Raw genomic sequence first — 18,269 nt, 5'->3', positions numbered from 1 at the left:
TCCAGCAGTGGCACAGGACACCTCCAGGCGGGTTTGGAATGGCTCCAGAGGGGGAGACTCCCCCCCTCTCTGGGCAGCTGTGCCAGTGCTCTGCCGCCCGCACAGGAGAGAAGTCCCTCCTCAGGTTGGGATGGGACTGCCCATGGTCACGTTTGTGCCCGTTCCCTCCTGTCCCGTCACTGGGCACCACTGGAAACAGACCGTTCCCACCCCCGGCACCCCCCTTGGAGGGCTGATAACCGCTGATGACATTCCCCCAAGTTATTTACTCAAGTGAAAAATCGGTACCAACACCAGAAATGCTGAACAAATCTCATCCCGACTCTGGTTTTCATGATATTTAAATATTTATTTAAATTTAAAAATACTTTTCATGGCACCAATGATTTTATGCTAACTAAGATTGAATATGTAGAAAAAGGTACATTTTGAAGGAAAAATGTAACTTACAGTATTTGGCACATGAAAGGTTAATTTCTAGATTTCTTTTTTATGAAAACTAAGAAATTCACATTTTCAGGTATTTTACCGTCTACTGCTTAAAGATGCAGTATGCTATTACGAGATTTATTTTCTTTTTCTGATATAAGAACCTATGGAAACAACATTTTAATATAAAGACAGGTAAAACTAACAGGTCGCGAAACACAAGACGTAATATGGGACGTAGAGGAAAAACGTACAATGAAAAATCACCAGTTCTCGTGGTTTTGCAGTAAAACGCTGGGTGGAAACTGCAGAGGTAAACTAAGTCTGGCATTAATCGCTAGTCTAGAGTAAGCCGATGGAGAAAGGTTCCAAGGTCGGTACTTCGAGGCTGCGCTTTGTCTGGACGGACCATGTCTCACGTATGGGGTGCGCGGGCGCCCGCGGGCGGGCGGGGCTGTGCTGTTACGACGTCACGCAGTACATCAGCAGTGAGGAGGAGGGAACGCTGCATCGCTAACCCGGGGCGAAAGACGGCAGGTTCGGGACTACCACGCACTGCATAGAAACACCATGGACTACGGGCTGAGGTAGGAACACTACACTAAGAGTTAATTTTGCTTATGTTGCATAAAACAGGCTATCACGTAAAAATTGATCCTGCGCCTCCTGGCAGGGCGCGTAGCGGCTCCTCCCTGCTCAGGAGCGAGGGGCTCTACGCGAAACCCTCCTCGGCCCCTGGGCTGTAAGCGGGCGGCCGCATCCTCAGCGGTGAGACACGACGGCTGAGGGCTTTATTTCCCCCACCCGACAGACAGGAGTTAAATGGGACCTCTCGCTTTATTGCAGGGACAAACGATCCCAGTCTGGCCAACTTGGCGTGGTGTTGGATCGACCAACGTCATCGTCACGCTCCTTCGCCGGGCACTGGCTGAGCGGGTCTGTACCGGGCCGGAGCCGGCCGCGGCGGGGAGCGGCGCTCGTGTGCGCGTGCAGTGATGGATGGTGGGATGCTCAGAGACAAGAACACGGAAATCAGGCTTTTTAAAACTGCAGTTATGGCCCCAGCTTACGTAAAATCTCTCCCTGAGATGAAATAAAACTTGCTCACCTGTTTTCACCTTTTTTGTTAAGTATGTCCAACTTCTCAACCAACACTTAACAGAACTGGCTTTTATTGCTCCCTGTGTGAATAGACTTCTGCTTCCCAGGTAACTGAAGGTCCCGGTGGTTATGTCACAAGTGTGATGAGTTGGTTTTATTGATTTTTGCTTAAGAACAGCTAGGGCTAATGGTTGTCCATTGGCTTGTTCGGTGTCGCCTCCACTCCTGTAGTTCTGTCCTTTTTGTCTTCAGAAAAGTCACAAAATTATAGCTCCTTTCTCTATTCCAAAACTAGCAACGGGTTAATCTGGTGTTAGGCTTCCGGGCTGCAAAAGCGTTTACTCTTAAACCATTTGCTCAACGCGAACCGCTTTGTACAGCGCACCACTGTCACCCAATCCGTAAGGTAAAAAAAGACTTGATTAGATTCCATAACAAAATAGCATTTCGTTGTTAAAATAGACCTTGAAACAGTCTCTTTTTTTTCTTTTTTTTTCTTTTTTTTTTTTTTTTGTACAAAACAGGCGCAACTTTCGGAGGCTAAAGGTCTTCCTAATAAATCTGACCGGGTCACTACCGGCGAGGCACCCAGGCGTGGCCAAGGGTGCCCGGGGTGCTCTCCCTGCCCTCGGGAGCGCCGACGCTTCAAGGCTTAGAAAAAGTGGCGAAAGGCTGAGTCTGCAGCGCGGGGCGGGGGCTCCCCTTCGCCGGGCCGTGCTGCGCCGCGGGCAGCACCCGCCGGGGAGCGGGGTGACACGGGGCGTCCCCGGCAGCGTCCCGCCGCGCATCGCCGCGTAGAGACTCCGGTTTAGCAGGGAGGGATTTCTGCAAAGCGGTACGTGGGAGGTGGTGGTGGTGGTGGTGGTGGTGGTGGTGTGCACAGTGGCGGATTTAATAACGTAACAGTACACGAGTGTTTAAATTAATACTCAGTAGCACCATTGCTAAAGCTCCTGCATAACGCAGCACCGCCGCCCCCGGCCGATGCTCGCACAATGATGGGTGGCAATAGTAAAATAAATTCCTCTCTTTGCTCGGTGCTTCCGAAGTCGTACGCGCGCGGCTGTGAGAATCGGAACGGTACGGTGTGGTGCGGGCTCCAGGGGCGGCGGGAGCAGCGCAGCGGAGCGTGGGCAGGAGGAGGCCCCGGGGGGGCTGCGCCCACCCCCATCTTCCTCCCGGAAAGCCGCCTCCTGGGCCGCGCCGTGCTCTGGGTCGGGAAGGGAGGATTAGTGTGTGTGTGCCGAAGGCGCCCCGGCGGGTCCCGCGCGCGGGGGACACGGCGGCAGGTCTCTCCCCAGGCCCCCGGCTAGTTACGTGGCGACTCCTGCCTTCAGGTGTCAATGAGCAGGCTTACCACGGCGCGGACTTTGCAGGCAAACCATCGCCTGAGGGGACAAAAGTATTGGTAATGGAACTGCTCGAACTCGGGGGTCTGGCGGATATCACGGAAAAAGGCAGTGTCAAGGTCGGACTCGGTAAGGACGATCAGGAGGAGGAGCAAAACAAAGAGGAGTCCAACTGTCACAAGGAGCAAACGGAGGACACTTAAAACAAACTTATTCACCTGTTCCGCCTGCGCCGCCCCCAGGCCGCCGGCCCCCGGGCACAGCGCCCGCAGCTCGCCGCCCGCCTCCTCCGCCTCAGCCGCCGCCGGCGTGCCGGCCTCCGACTCCTTCTCCTCCTCGATGCTGCACGGGGCCCCGTTCGCCTGCCGCGAGAGCAGCATCAGCTCCAGGCTGTGCTCGGCCACCGGCGTGGGCAGCACGCTGTCCGCCGGGCTGTAGTTCTCGTCGGCGATGACGGCCACCCGCTCGCTGCTCTCGGCGCGGCCGCTCCGGCCGGGGGCTGCGAAGGCGTCGCCGTGGGAGGCCGAGCGCACCGGGGTGGAGTGGGCGCTGTCACGCAGAGACTCCAGGCCTGGGGACAGCAGGGGAGAGAGGGGGACGCTCAGCGGTGCGGAGAGGTGTGGGGGGGTCCCTCCCGCTGCTGGAAACCCCCCCCTCGCCCGGCACCGCCCTCGGCCCGGTGTCCCCCACGGGGACAGGGCTCAGCTGCCGCCGGCTGCTTTTTGTTGTTGTTTTTGGTGCCCTGGGCCGGCAGCCGCAGCCTGGCACACGGCCGGGGCCCGGAGCAGCCCCGTCGCTGCAGCTCGTGACTGCGACGGTGACGCTCAAACACCCGCGTGACTCGTCCCCGGCAGCCGCTGGCTGTCAGTTGGGGCCGCAGCCGCGGGCCTGGGCTTGTCGCCCATCGATCACAGACGCGGCCGCTCTGAGGCAACAGCCCCCCCGGCAGCGGCCCGACACGCGCTTGAGGCCCCTCTGCTCTTGGCAGCGCCGAGCCCCGTCCGGGAGCGGGCGATGCCACTGCCACGGGCGGGCTGCCCACGCTACCGCCAGGCGGGCAGGGACGAGCCGGGCAGCGCGGCCGTAGCGGCGGTGGGGGGTGCAGGGATATGGGGGGGGCAGAAACTCACCCCGCGGGGTCCGCGCTGGGGCAGCCGGTGGGTCCCTGCCAGCCCTGAGCCGGGACGCGGGACCAGCTCGCCCCGTGGCACCGCTGGAGGCGGCCGAGCCTGATGCAGCCCCCGGGGCGATCCTTACGTAGTCATCCTTACGGATTTACCCCTGCCCGGCACAGCCCTCCCCCCGAAACCCCTGCACCCCGAGGCGGCGCAGTGGGGTCCCGACGCACCCCCAGGCAGCGCGGCCGTCGCCGCCGTGGGAGCCCTCGCACAGGCACCCGCCCGCCCGCCATGAGGCGATGGGTGAACGGACAACCTCAGGATGGCACCGTGGAAAGTGAGGGCTGCGCCCGCCCCGTGTGCAGGAGATGTCTGGGAGCTGCGGCCCCATCACGTGCGGGAGATCTCCCCGCAGAGCAGCCCGCTCAGGGACCGCAAGCCGGACCGGAGTCACCGACTGCTCTGATTTCTATTGATTTGCTACCAAAAAAAAATGTTTTACACCCACTGAGGCACACACGGGCAGAGGACCAAGCGCCGCAGGAAGGGCTGCGTGCCAGCCCGCCCAGCGGCAGCGGGGGAGCCGGCGTTACGGCCCGGCAGCCCTCTGTGCCACGGCTGAGCACGACGGGCAGGACCAGGGGGACTCCTCTCCCCACCAACTGTCATGTCCCCCCCCCAAATTCCAAGAAACACCCACAAATGTGGGACTTGTTCCTTGCAGTTGGCGGGCGCAGCAAGAGGGGCAGGTGGCGGCAGGGGGTACACGGTTCTGCCATAACAACCTCCCACGTGCCAGGGAGGGTGTATGGAGGCGGCGGTGGCTGGGACCAGTGGGTCCCCAGTGCCACCCGGCTGCGAGGGGGACGGGGCTGGCCATGTCCCCAGGTCCAAAGTACCGTGGCACGGTGTCACCGGGTGCCCTGCCCCGCACGCTGCTGAAGGGTGAAGCCTGCATTCCCCGGGACTTTGCAACCTCTCCCTTGTAAATACTCCCCGGATTCCTCTGGATCAGCTCGGCTTAACGCGAGTGTCGCTGCGGGTGCTGAGCGCGAGGGGCAGCTCAGGCGATAAGCACAGGAGAGGAATAAACATGTTCTCACCCCGACAGCTATGTCTGCTGCTGCGTCACAAAACTCATGTGAACACCCCCTCGCAGCACCCGCTGCGTCCCCCATGGGGTGGGCGCCCACGGGGGCGGGCAGCCGCTGGGGGTCCCGCTGCCCATCACTGCTATGGGAGCGGTGCCGATCCCCCCACCCCAGACCCAAACTTCCCTGCCACCTGCTCGCTCCATGAGAAGCTGGGGAAAGCTGAGTCCAGCCCCAAAAGGGCACTGCTTCGTGGCAGTAACAACCCAGGGTCCAGCCAGCACCGGAGACCCCGGCCCGCTCCCCACGGCACGCATCCTGCATCCCACATGCCCGCATCCTGCATCCCCCCGGGGCTGCGGTCGTGGGGAGCCCCCGGGGTCACTCCTGCCAAGGAGGCGCGCAGAGCCCCAGCAGCCCCGTGGCGCATTACCTGGCGTGCGCGCGTTCCCGGCGCCGTGCAGAGCATCGTGGCCGAGGCCGGGGAGAGCCGGAAGGAGCGGCAAAGCCCCCAGAGCCCGGGCCAGCAGCCGCGGCCCCAGGGCCAGCACCCGGACCCTCACCTCCCGGCAGCAGTGGTTGATGAGCCGCAGGTGGACGCTGACTTTGGTTTTAATCTTTATCAGGCACTTCACCATGGCGGCACGGGCAGCGGCCGGTCCGGCCCGTGGCACAGGGCGCCCGCGGGGACTGCGGTGGGGATCGGGGAGGGCTGCTCGCCCGCCGGCACGGCTGACGCAAGCAGGGCCGGTGCCGCCGGCCCCCGGGTCAGGGCTATTTTGGGCTCCTGCATTTCCCTGGGACCGAGCTGAAGTGAGAGCGAAGAAAAGCAGCTGCCGGCAGGGCAAGAGCTGCCGGGGCAGGGGTGGCGCCAGGAGCCTGTGCCAGCTCGGGTAATGTATCGTGGGAGGCTATTTAATGCTCTTGCTGCTTCTAGACGGCACGCGTGGGAGGCGGGGGAGGGGGTGCTCACATTTAGTGCCTGGGGGCTGCCAGGCAGGCTCACCACCCAAAAATCAGCACCGACGTCAGCCCTGGGCTCCCTTGATGGAAAGAAACCCCTTTCCTGCTCCGAGGGACCCGTCCCTTTGGGCGGGCAGCGTTTCCGCACCCCGTCCCTGCCCGCAGCGTGGGCAGCGGGACCAGTGCGGCTGTGCCAGGGCAGGGCTGGCGCTGCAGCCCGTCCGGGAGCAGGGCACAGTGGCACGGTACACCCCCGCACTCCCGGCCGTCCCCGCTCCCGCGGCCACTCCCCAGTTTGCCAAACCTCTGCGCATCGCCACACGGCCCCAACGCACACCAGCAGCACCACCACAGACACTGCTCTCCATCACCTCAGCGTCACCGGGAGCCAGACACTGCTGTCACCAGCGGGTACCATGGGCACCGCCGGTGGCACAGCCCCAGCCCCCGGCGTTGTCCCCAGCCCCGCGGGGCACCTCCAGGACTGGTCCCAGCATTTTCCCCTCTGCCACCCCTCCTTCCCAGCTGCATCCCACCCCGCACAGCCGCTGCCCGGGCACAGCGATCCAGCCCGGCAGCCCGGCACGCCATCGGCGTTGGCCATGGGCCGGCCAGGAGCAGCTCCCGGGTGGGTGACAAGTTCTTTTGCAGACCACCTTGTTCCTGTACACGGTCAGACCCCGTCGCCGTGGCTCTCGGCGACGCTCTGCGGTGCGGGAACCCTGCTGGGCGCCGGTGTGCCTCTCCGGGCAGGTTTGCTTTGCTTTCAACCCACACTCGCAAGGGCAGAGCGAGGCACGCCGGCACGCGCGGGACGGGGCCGCCGGGGTGACTTCACCGCGGGGCTCACCCACCCCCTGCCTGGCTCAGTGCTACCAGGGGGACCTGGAGCCTTCTGCTGCATTTCCAGTTTAATCTAAATTAACATTGCTGAGAAATTCTCTCTCCCCTGCTTTGCTTCTGCACTGGAAACTTCTGTCCCACAACCGGCCCTCCGCCCTGCCTGGGCTCAGCTACTGGTGCCAAACCGGCCCCGAGCCACAAGAGCAACGCGTGGTGCCGCCCGGCCTCGCCGTAAGACCCCGGGGACACGTCAGGGACCTCCCCTGCCCCGGCGCCCCCACAGCAGCACCAGGGGCTGCAAAACTCAGCCGGATGTGTGTCTCTACTTGTGTGTGTGCACACGCGTGTGCGCGTCCCCGGCGCTGGGGCTGCCCCGGCTGCCGAGCCCCGGCGGTGGCAGGGAGCGCGGGCCTGTGCCCTACCTTCCATGATGGAGATGTGCACGGCTCTCCTCCGGGTGCGGGGCACGCTGCTCAGGCGGGGGCCGTGGGTGATGGAGGGGCAGCTCCGGCTCGGCACCAGCCCTGCCCTGGGGATGAGAACGGGGAGGGCGTCAGAGCCCCCGCCGGTGCCAGAGCCGCGGGTGCACGGCAGCTCTCCCGCGCCGCTGCGGCCGGGCTCTTACCGGTGAATCTCGGGGGGCTCCCTCTTGATCTTGGCGCTGGACTCCATCACCTCCTTTGCCACGCGGCCACTGCGGGCAGGTGAAGAACAGCAGCCGTGAGGATGTGACCGCCGCACCGGCAAGCCACGAGCTCCCCCCGCGGCACACCGTGCCCCGGCACGGCACAGCCCCCTCCCCACGCACACGGGCCAGTGGGGGGTTCTCCCCACGGCTCCAGGGGAAAGCAGACACGTCTGCTGGAAATAAGGGGGATGGGAAGAGCAGGGAAAGGCTGAGCTGACACCTCCGCCACCACGTTTTGCTGCATCTCCCGGCGTGTGATGCTGGACACCGCGGGGTCAGCTCCCCTCCGGGGGGGAAACACGCCGTGGGCCCTCCCACGCCAGCAAGGAGGGCGCCGGCACTGTGCACCGTCCCGCTGGGGATGCGCTGGGGCCTCCCGTCCCGCAGAGATACGAGGTCCCACGTCCAGGCTCTCGCCCCGGGGCCAGAGAGGAGCAACACCCCCCAGGAATTTAGGAACCGCAGTGCTTCATTTCACTCCTCGTTCTCAAAAACCAAACCCCAACCCCCCCCCCCCCATCCTCTCCCCTCCTCCACTCCTGTCCCTCCAAAAACGTGCCGCTCTGGGGCTGAGGAGAGGTTCGCCAGCTGTGAAAGGGAGACCAGAGTGGTGACGGCCTCGCTGAGGCGGTAGTGCTGCAATGGGATGACCTCTGGCGACAGGAGGACCCTTAGCGAGTCCTCAGACCACTGCAGCCCTGGACTGCTCCCCAAGGCGCCTCCAAAGGAGCATCCCAAAATATATCCAGCAACTGCTACTTACGGTCATTATTTACCTGTATCGGAACCGGCTTCCCTTGAAGAACAAGTTGCTGCTGGACACCGTCCGGACCTGGCTCGACTTCTCCAACCTGCAACAGCACCAAGAGCTGCGTGAGCATCCTGCGTCGCTGGCCAGGCGCTCAGCGCCTGGGCAGGGTACGGCCCCCGGCACGGCTTCACGGCAGAGCCTTCGCCCGGTTCTGTTTCCAGTGCACCGCGCCGGTGGCGAGGACTGCTTGCTCTGCTGACACTGGCACAGCATCACCCCCGCCAGACTGACCTCCAGCACGCCGGGAGGGGAGCCCGGCGCCGCCAGCAAACGGCGGCAAGGCCAGGTCACAAGAGCAAAGCCCTGGAGAGGCGAAACACCCCCAGGAATGAAACAAGCCGCCGGCAGCGGTGGGGTGGCACCAGCTGGGGGGACACGAGCACCTGGGCCATCCCGGCATCACCTCGCGGCCCTCTCCACCAGCCCAGCACGTCCCTGCCGGCAGCAGGAGCATCGCCCAGCCCGTGCCTGGGCTCCCGACAGACCCGCTGCCAACGGCTTCCCCGGCGGCTGGAGGGGGGCTCGGGCTGCAGGTCACACCGTGTCCCCCGGGGCCACCAGCCTGTGCCTGCGCATGGCAGCTGCAGAGGGCTGGAGCTCTCCAGGGGGCTAAGACCCCTCACCACCACCTCTGCGTCGCGGGGATGCGGGAGTCGGCCGGTCCCAGGCTGCTCAGCGCTCGCTGGGGTCAGCCCGGCCAGCGGTGGGTCACTCCGCCGGGAGGGACGGTCCCGACTCCTCCTCACCCCCGCGGAGCCGTCCCTCGCCCCGGCAGGAGCCCCGCGGCACCTCGGCCGAGCCCACAGTCCACTCCACCGGGCGCACAATCCAGCCGTAATTTACTGACATGATTAATCATAAAAAGATTTGTAAAGCAATATTGCAATTTCATTTCATGTTAATATAATGAGAAATGAAACCTGCTGATTGCAGCCGCTGATTGCACTATTCCCAAAGAGAGTACATCACACGCTTTATCTCGCATCTTGCTGATTAAAATAAAACTCATTACAAAGCACAAAGCAGGCTATTTTTAAGAACAACATGAGCAGGATGGCAAAACCAAACTGTTCCACCTGGCACCTCCCTGGTCTTTCGGCATTCGGTCCAGCCGCGACCTTTCCCTTTCTGTTTGACAGCCCAATGAACCCCACCAGGGGCAGAAGAGCTGCCTCGGTGCCCGTGACCCGGGGAGCCCAGAGCTCCTGGCGGAGGACAAAACCTTCCCCGTCCTCCCCGGGCAGGAGCTCCCACCGCCCGGTGAGACCCCCAGCCCGCAGGTCCCCCGGAGCCAGGGGATGCAGGGACGGTCCCTCGAGCCACCGTCCCCAACCGCCCAGGCTGCGCGTCACCGCCCCGGTCCCTTGAACATTTCCCCAGGAATAATTAACTTGTTCCCAAAGCGCTTAGAAGCAGATTATTTCTGAAAGTTTCGGAGCCTTCCCCATTAAAGGGCAGGCTTTTCAAAAGCACCCCGGGGTGCTGGCTCGCCTTCAGTGGGGATTTTAGCGCCGGATTCAGCACAACCAGACCCTGCAAAGCCATTTTGAAAATCCATCCCCAAATACTAGGTCAGACAAACATTCCCTTGGTTTTGCCGGCGTCTGTCCCTGCTGCCTCCCGCGCCGCCTGCATCCCTCACGCGCAGCACCGGAGCGCCCGCGTGTGCTGGTGGGCTCCGAACGAGCCGCCACGAACAGGGAGACCGCTGAAAACCGCCTGCTGCCGCCGGCAGGACTGCGGGGGCTGCGCAGCAGGAAAGGCTTAATCTCCAAACAACACCTTTCAATCTCCTGATTAAAGGTTTTCCCAGGGGGTATTGGTGCTTTTGGTGGGTGGTGGCTCCACCAGGGCCACCGGGCCGGGGGTGCCCTGCTGCCGGTGACAGCCAGAGCCCGATCCCCCGGTACCTGGGGGAGCCCCGGGGCGGGTGCTGTGCGGGGCAGCGCCAACCCCGGGGAGACGCAGAACACACCGCCACGTGTGGCCGGGCGGCCCCGCACTCACTTGTAGAACGCCTGGTTTTCTATCCCACACTTCCAGAGGTGTTTGCAGGCTTCGGGCGTTGGGGCAAAATATGTAAGAACAATTTTCTTTTCCTAAAGGAGAAAGAGAAGGAGTCGGCAGGGGAACAAGTGAGGGGTGCCCACCGGGCGGGAGGTGGGGAACGCGGCCGGTGGCCGGAGCAGACGGAGGTGGAGAGCGGTGCCGGCATGGGGCAGCTCCTCCCAGAGCTGCTCCAGACACAGGGAGATGTTGGAGCACCAGTGGACACCCCGGCTCAGCACCTCGCCGGAGGGCCGGGCAGCCGTGTGCGCCGGCGACTGCCACCCACTGCCTCCCGCCCACCTGCGCTTTTGCACGGCCAGAAATACATTTTTAAAAAAGTCCTGCTGACGGCTTGCACGGGAGCCGATTTCAGCCGGAGGTGTTCAGGCTGATTTCATTAACCAGGGCTGACCGAGCGGGATGGCGGCAACAAATAACCACAACAATCCCAAAAGCGGCACTTGGCTGGGGGCGGAGGCACGGCGCGAAGCTGCGAGAGGTCCCGGGCTGCGGCTGAGGGCAGAGCTCTCGCCACGGCACAGCCCGGGGCTCACGCGGTGTCTGCGGGCTCGAACGCCCAGAGCAAGGTGCCACCCAACTGCAGCGCCCGCCAGCGTGCCCGTGTCCCTGCAGCGCGGGCACCGGCTGCAGCCTGCCACGCGCACGGGGAACCTGCTGAAGCGACCACCACGGCTGCGCGCGGGACGTCCCACGGGAAGGGAGAGCACTCACCTCTTTCTGACTTACGTATAAATAGAAAGTCTTCCCCTCGAATTTCATTTTGGTCACCTCGTTCCTGGAAGGAGAGGGAGAGGCAGGTGAGAGGTGGTGTGGAGCCCGCCGCAGCCCGGCTGCCGCCCTGGCACAGCCCCGGCCGACGAGCTGGTGCTTTGGGGGTGGCAGCCTCGAGACCCTGTTTGCTGTGTGTGGGAGATGCCACGGGGCGGTGAGAGGAGCCCTGGCTCAGACACCAGCAGCTGGAAAAGGGGGAACGCCCCGGGTGAAGCTGACGGGCAGTGAGACATCCCGGCGTCACCGGGACCTCATCCCATGGGCACCGGCCGGGCGGCAACGCCGGGTTCAGCGGGGCGGGGGGGCTTTCAGGGGACTCGGTCAACACACGGACAATGTGGGTTAATGTCAGCAAATGTAGGAAATAAAAAGCCTGGGGGCAACAAAGCGACCGGAGGGAGAGTGCAGCTCACGGGGGAGCGCTGTGGCACACGGAGCGGGAGCGGGATCGGCAGCCAGGCTGGGGGAGCCCTCGGAGCCGGCAGCCCGGCATACGCGGAGGCAGCGGAGGCAGCCAGGCTCCCGCGCTCCTCCAAGGGACGGACAGAGCACAAAGTGACAGCCTGAGCGCACATCGCAGGCTCCGCTCAGCGCCGCTCTCCCCGTCTCCGGAGAGTCCCGCTGCCCCGGCAGCGCAGCGACTGCGCAGCACCGCGACGAGGACCTGTGTTCTCCCCGGCTTCTGAGAGGCGGGCGTGCAAGCTCACGGGCGCGCTGGTGCAAGCGTGTGCATGGCACGGGATGGGTTTTCCAGCTGCCGCAGCATCGCTCCCCTCCAAATCCTCTGCCCAGACCCCGTCCTGGCTCAGACGTGGGCACTGGCTGCGCTTACCCCCATCCCGTACGGGCACATCACCCCCACCCCGGTGCGGTGTGAGTGCCCGGGAAGGCACCCAGCACTGGGATCGCCCACGCATCCCACCTGCCGGAGCTCCCCCGAGCATCCCTCGAACACCCTGGGGCGATGTGGGGCACTCCCGGCCCCGGCCCCAGAGCACCGCGCGCATCTCGGGACTGAGCGAGCCGACGCGAGCCGGCCGGCACGGCTCCAAGCAAGCGGGGCACCGCGGGAACTCACCACTTGATGAAGTGAACTCTCTTGTTTCCCTGCAGAACGACAAAACCGAAGGGAGTGAAGGCCAAAAACGCCGCGTTCCCCGACACGTCCTGCAAGACAACAGCCGTTTCTCAGCGAAACGTTGCCAAGCTGATACAGCAACGGCGACCCTCGGGCCCGGAGGCGATGCAGAATCCTCCGTGCCGACTCTGGCAGCGGGATGCTCCCAGCTGGTTCACAGGCACCGCGACACCCCACACCCCCAGAAAAGCCCACAGCCGAGTCACGGGGCAGCCGGCCCAGCGCCGCTAATGAGGAGAGACCCCAACACCGCTCCCAGCCCCAGCCGTCCCGGCCGTCACTAGTGAGGAATAAACAGCAAAAGCAGTGCCCCACCAACCCTCTCGCTGGTAATTAAACCAGAAAATGGTAAAAACCCGTTACGCTTGACTCCCTCCGAGCCCCGCACAGCCAGTGCAGCTGGGCGGCAGCGAGACAGCTTAAACCCAATAATTAGTGTCATGTACGGAGCGAGGCGGCAGTTTAACTTAATCATAATGTCTAGACTCCGGGGAAGCAGTCATTAACGGCACTGGTGCGCACGGGAAAAACAGAGACACGCGGAATTTCAAAAATGTTATGAAACAGTCACGGCCGATCGGTAATTGTTAGATTCGCCCTGACTTTTATTTAGCCGGCAGACAACCAGATGCTTTTCCAGGGACGCTGAGCCCAAGGGAAGGTGCGTGCCAGGCTCGGGATTTCTGGCGCGCTGGGCAGGAATAGCAGGTAAGGAATTGTACAGGGGCGGCTGCAGAAGAGCAAGGCCTGGTTGGTGTCTGCGACGTTTTCTGGGGGGAAAGGACGGCGCGGGGTGTCTCAGCGGTGTCCGCAGGGCAGCTCCGCTCGCCGCCGGGACGCCCCGCACCGCTCGGGAGTACAACACTGCCCTCCGCCCCCAGCTGTGCCCTTCCCTGGCTTAATCAAGAGGTGACACATCTTCTCTGCCATTTGCTCTCCTCCCCAGGACGCCGCTTTGGGGTTACTGTGCTGGCACGGTGCGGGGACGGCCGCCCCAGATGCGTGCCGGGGCTGCGCAGGGAGCCAGCGTTGTGATAAGATCTTCTGAATTTGAACAGAGAACAAATCAGTTTTCAACCCAGATAAAACCATCCCAATCTGTCACGGGTGAACGGCCGAAAGCAGAGCGCCCTGAACCTCAACCCACCGCCCCGCGCAAGGCACGACGTGAATCCCCAAACTCATCGGGGCAGCCCGCTCTCGCGGGGGAAGATGTCTGTGCACCTTTGCAGAAACCAGCGCGGCAGCGGCAGCTCCTGCAGCTCCAGCACTGGGCTGCCCAAAGCGCTTTGGCTCTTTCCCAAACCCAGGAAAACCTTCGGGAAAGGGAGAAGCAGGGTCTCGGCAGAGGGACGTACCCTGCGGGGGGGTACGGACCCCCTCGCCCCTGCACACCACCGACACACCGACGCGCTCAGCCCTGCCCTGGCGATGGCTGACGCTGCAGCGAGCGAGGAGGGGCGGAGGCCAACGGAGTGCCGGGCTGGAAGCTGCACTTCCCCGGTTTGGGGATTGCTGCTTTGGGATGGGAGGAGCGGGGCCGAGCTCCCCCCGGTTGGGGGGGAGGGGGGAGCAGGGTGCCCCCGGGAAAGGTGGGGGGTGCAGGGGGTGAGGATGGGGAGCTGGGGGTGCCGATGCTCCACAGGGGTCGGGGATGCTAAATGGGGCTCAGCACCCTACAGGGAAACAAGAGCAAAGCACAGACGCCTCCAGCACCGGCGCTGAGCGGGACGGGCACAGCTTCGCTCCCAGGGAGCACGGCCCGGCCCAGCCGGCAAGGCAGGAGCGCCGAAGCGGCGCGGTGATTCGGCCCCTCCAGCCTGGCAGCCTCGTCGGCAGTCACAGACTGCCCGTAAACGGGACACCCCCCCTCCGGGTCAGGTATATTTACCGCAATTGAGTATTTGTGTGGCATAATTCAGTTAAAAGCCCCCGGGGACCACAGAGCAGGCACTGCCCTTGGAGGAAAATTCTCCGTCTGCTTCGCATCCCGCATCCATCTGCGTGCGATGGGATTATAAGGGACCAGGGAGAGCCAAACGCAATGACAGCTACAGTCAATAAAAAGCGTTTCCAAGAGAAAACTGGATTACCGGCCAGGGAAGAGCAGAGCGATAGACCGTCCCGGGCAGATTAATGCTTGTTGGTTTCTCAGGCACATCGCTGACCTTGTTCCTGCCTCCAAATCACACGCTTTAGCAGAAGATGATCAGCCACTGTCTTTTACAGCTGTCTGCGTGTGAAAACGCTTTCTTACAGCTTCCCTAAATACTCTCCGGGAGGATTTCGGAGCGCTCGCCCTCCGCGCCCCCTCTGTGCTCACGTGCCCACGTGGGGCTGCTCTCTGCGGCCGGAGCGGGCTGACGGCTCCGGCACATCCCCCCGACCGCGGCTCTGCCGGCGCACAACGCACCAGCCGGGGACAAACGGCTGCGCTCGGGAGCATCACTGGTACCTCCGCAGCTCGTTCCCGGCCGGAGCGAGAAACGCAGCGCACGGAACAGCGTTCGGAAAACTGTTTTACCTTGCAAGGGTGCGGGTCAACCCCGTAGGTCTCCAGCGTCTGGGCTTTCCTGAGGAAATTCAGTTCCGAAGTAGCTGGTGTCTGCCCACTACAGCGGGGAAAAAAAGACAAAAAAAAGGAGTATTCCATGGAAGATGCGAACATGGAAGTCAGCCCTTGGGTACGGGGTTTCTGTTAACAAGGGGCACCCGTGGTGGCACATCCCCGTTACGTCCATCAACACAACCTGCGGCAGGAGAGCAGCACCGAATCCCGGCCCTTCCGCCCCGGCCAGCCCCACCGGGCAGCAGCCACGCTGCACCGGCACCACCAGCGAGAACCAAAATTAAAGAGTTTTACTTGCAAAATTTAGGGCTGGATTTCCTACGCGCAGCACAGGCATTCTTCCACGGGGGGAGGCATGGGGAGTTTGCCGGGAAGAAGGCAGCACCCCCCGGCACGTAAGGGCACAGCTCCGCCAGGGTTCTGGGGGGTCAAACCCCCCCACCCCCCCAGGGACGGGTGTGCGGTGGTCCGGCCGGGACGCGGCCCCGGAGGCACCGCCAGTGCCACGGGAGGACGGGGCTTTGCTGACGGTCTCTCACACCTCATGTCCCCAGAGCGGGGTGAGGGCAGGAGGGGGGGTGGCGGGAGGGGATCTATGGGGGATGGGGGGGTTGGTCATTGTTTCTGTCCCACCAGGGAAGACCGGGACCCCCCCAGGCTGTGCCGGCTGAGCCGAAAGCCAGGAGCGGCAGAAACCCCTCGGCCCTCCCTGGGGCAGGAGGGTGTGATTCTGCCGCATTGCAGCCTAGCTTTTTATTTGCCCGCGCTTTCTGCGGCTTGTCCTTGACCGCTCCATCACGTTTTCCTTTCAGCAGGCAGAGGTTTGGCGGGACACGGCAGCTCCTCTCGCAGAGCGACTTGTTGTGATGCCTCTACGCCACCCAATGACCTGCCTCCCCAAAGCCCGCGCTGATCGGCATTTTTACTGTTGCCGACACTGCCAAGAGCACCGCTGGGTCTGACGGACCAGAGCCGCGAGCGCTCACCCCATGGCACAACTGAAAACCCCAAACAGGGACAAAAATATCAGCACTGCCCACAGCAGCCGCCGCTCCCGCTCGGCGCAGCCCCCGGCCGTACCTCAGCTCCGACTTGTGGATCTCCGCAATTTTCCTCTCCAGCTTCTCCGAGTGTTTGGGGAAGAACTGGAACTTGGAGCTGTAGCCTTCCGGGTGCTTCCCGGGGTCATAGTCCCCGATCTCGGCTGGGGGGAGATGGAACGGGTCAGGAACAGCAGCGCGACCCAGCCGGCAGCGCGCACCCCCGCGCCGGCAGCGCCAGCCTCGGCAGCGGAGCTGGTGCCAACCGGGCACAGGGTTGGGGCTCAGAGCGCCCCGGGAACGCTGCTCCGACCCGGCCGCGCTTCCCATTAGGAAGGATCATTTGTAAGGCGTTAACTGTGTCCAATTAATTTCACCGTTTGCTTGGGAATCACCCGCCGGCAGATGGTCGCTGTCCCAAATTTATTAATTCCTCAAGCTGTTTGCCAAGCGCCTCCCAGGAGCCGCGGCGGGTCCGTGCGATGGCAGCACCGCGGCGCTCGGCCCCGAGGGCACCCCCAGCCCCGACCCCGACCCCGACCCCAGCTGGGAACAAGGCAGCGAGCGAACCCTGCTCGCCCAGGGGATGCAACCGCACCTTGAAAAAACATAATTAGTTGGAAATCTGTAAAGTGACATTGAGAAAAGCTCCTTCCCCTCTTCACCTGCCGCGGGGAAGCGCTGCCGGGCACAGGCTGAGGCGGCAGCACTGCCCTCGGTGGGGCCGGGGGGATGCTGCCTGCGCTGGGACTGCCCCCCCGCCTGGAAAACATGCTTCAATCCCGGGCAAGCTGCAGGAGCAGTGGCAGGAGGGCTGTCCTCAAGACAATCCCAGCGACGACCCCGAGCACTGGGACCAGGGTGTGCAGAAATGCCCGAGCCAGGCCAATTTTGGAGCTCAGCCTCGCTGTCTCCCAGGCGCGGGCTGACGCAGCTCCGCTCCCTCCCCCGGCACCCGGCGGGACCCGGCAGGACCCGGCAGCCACCGCCGCCGCTGGCGTTTCGTTGGAGCACGGCTCTGCGGCTGGGGGCTCCCGCCGGGATTTACAGCCACCCGGCAGCCTCCTGCCGCTGGGCATGAAAGGACTTTGCTCTCCTTTAATTCCCTCAGCCTCAGGCCCTCGGCGGGATGGGGATGGTACATTCATTTTTATGTTTCCTGCTTAGAACGCTAAAAGAGGGGGAAACACGCCAGCACTGCAAAATAACTCAAAAATGCTTTGGCGCTGAAATTTGTCTTTTTTGAGTGGCGGGGCGCACCTCCCCAGCTGGTCCCAGGGACATGGCTGCAGAGAGGGGTCCCGGCAAGGCGCTGAGCGCGGCGCCCTGGGGTGGAGAAGCCCACCCGCATGCTCGGAATCACCCTGCTATCGGCACATCAACGCGCTTTTCCATCACGCCAGCACCACCCAGCTCTTCCCAACGGCCCCAGGAGCCCCGCCGAGCCCCCGGGTGCTGCCCCACGCCGAGCAGCCGCCGGCCGCCTCGGTGCTCCCCGTGCCGCGGAGGCAGGAGCAGGCAGAGCCACGAGCAGGCAGAGCCACGCCGGCAGGAACACCGGCAGGAGGGGCAGAAGGTTTTCAGTGGGTTTCCCACCTCCTGCTCCAAACCCCACCAGCGCCTCTGCAACTTGCCCGCAAAGGCACTTTCCTTGCCGAGGCGCTCGGCAGCGAGCAATGAGCTCGCCCGCCGCCGCCGTCATCCATCAGCCAAACTGCAGATGGCTCTGGAGCCCTCTTTGCAGCCGCAAACCGCCGGCGCTTGCCAGAGTTACTGTGGGCCGTGCACAGCCCCGGCGAGAGAGCCGCTTTGTCTCAGGGCTGCTTCGGCCTCTGGACGAGCACAGAACCAGGAGACACGGGCCGGACCAGCCACGGGGGCGCCGCCGCTGCCAGCGCCGGTGGGAGAGCCCGGGGAGCAGCGCGGTGATTCTGCGCGGGGGAGAGCCCACCGTCAACCTCGGCCTCCCCCGGCCCAGCACGGCGCGGCACAAGCACAGTCCCGACGGCGCAGCCCCGCACCGGCGGGACGACATTTGTATTCTAGGTGCAGTGATCTGTCGTAAGTGAAATAATGTAATCAGTACTTAGCATGAAAAGCAAATCTATCTTGTCAGAAAGCATTACCTTGAAGGATATAGGCGGCCAACAAAGCCGCGTCCGAAGTCTTGCAGAGGAGACGGCCGTGGTAGAGATCCCTTTTTATCTGCAGGAAGACTAAATACCTGAGGACAGAAGAGAGAGTCCATTTATTAAGCAAAGTTTAAATTGCCTAAACAGGCAATTTAG

At 63.2% G+C, this 18,269-nt stretch overlaps 1 protein-coding gene across 3 annotated transcripts in view; it reads right to left on the bottom strand.

The window, feature by feature from the left end:
* Positions 1-340: 340 nt before the first annotated feature.
* Positions 341-18,269, bottom strand: part of FRMD5 (FERM domain containing 5) — a gene marked incomplete at its 5' end in the record, with an annotated part of 111,438 nt that continues 93,509 nt past the window's right edge. For 2 of the 3 annotated variants that reach the window (XM_082488747.1, XM_082488748.1), the window contains 10 exons: positions 341-3,450; positions 7,317-7,423; positions 7,520-7,588; positions 8,359-8,433; positions 10,401-10,492; positions 11,175-11,238; positions 12,313-12,401; positions 14,897-14,984; positions 16,022-16,145; positions 18,108-18,205. In XM_082488747.1, the coding sequence (XP_082344873.1) occupies positions 2,864-3,450; positions 7,317-7,423; positions 7,520-7,588; positions 8,359-8,433; positions 10,401-10,492; positions 11,175-11,238; positions 12,313-12,401; positions 14,897-14,984; positions 16,022-16,145; positions 18,108-18,205 (1,393 nt within the window). In that variant the 3' untranslated portion in view covers positions 341-2,863. The remainder of the gene's footprint in view (positions 3,451-7,316; positions 7,424-7,519; positions 7,589-8,358; positions 8,434-10,400; positions 10,493-11,174; positions 11,239-12,312; positions 12,402-14,896; positions 14,985-16,021; positions 16,146-18,107; positions 18,206-18,269) is intronic. The other variant, XM_082488749.1, reaches the window with a different exon arrangement.

Source organism: Vanellus vanellus (genome assembly GCF_965231255.1).
Source record: "Vanellus vanellus genome assembly, chromosome: 11".
NCBI lineage: Eukaryota > Metazoa > Chordata > Aves > Charadriiformes > Charadriidae > Vanellus > Vanellus vanellus.
Note: the sequence above shows the minus strand (reverse complement) of the source record. Positions and strands in the feature narration are given on the sequence as shown.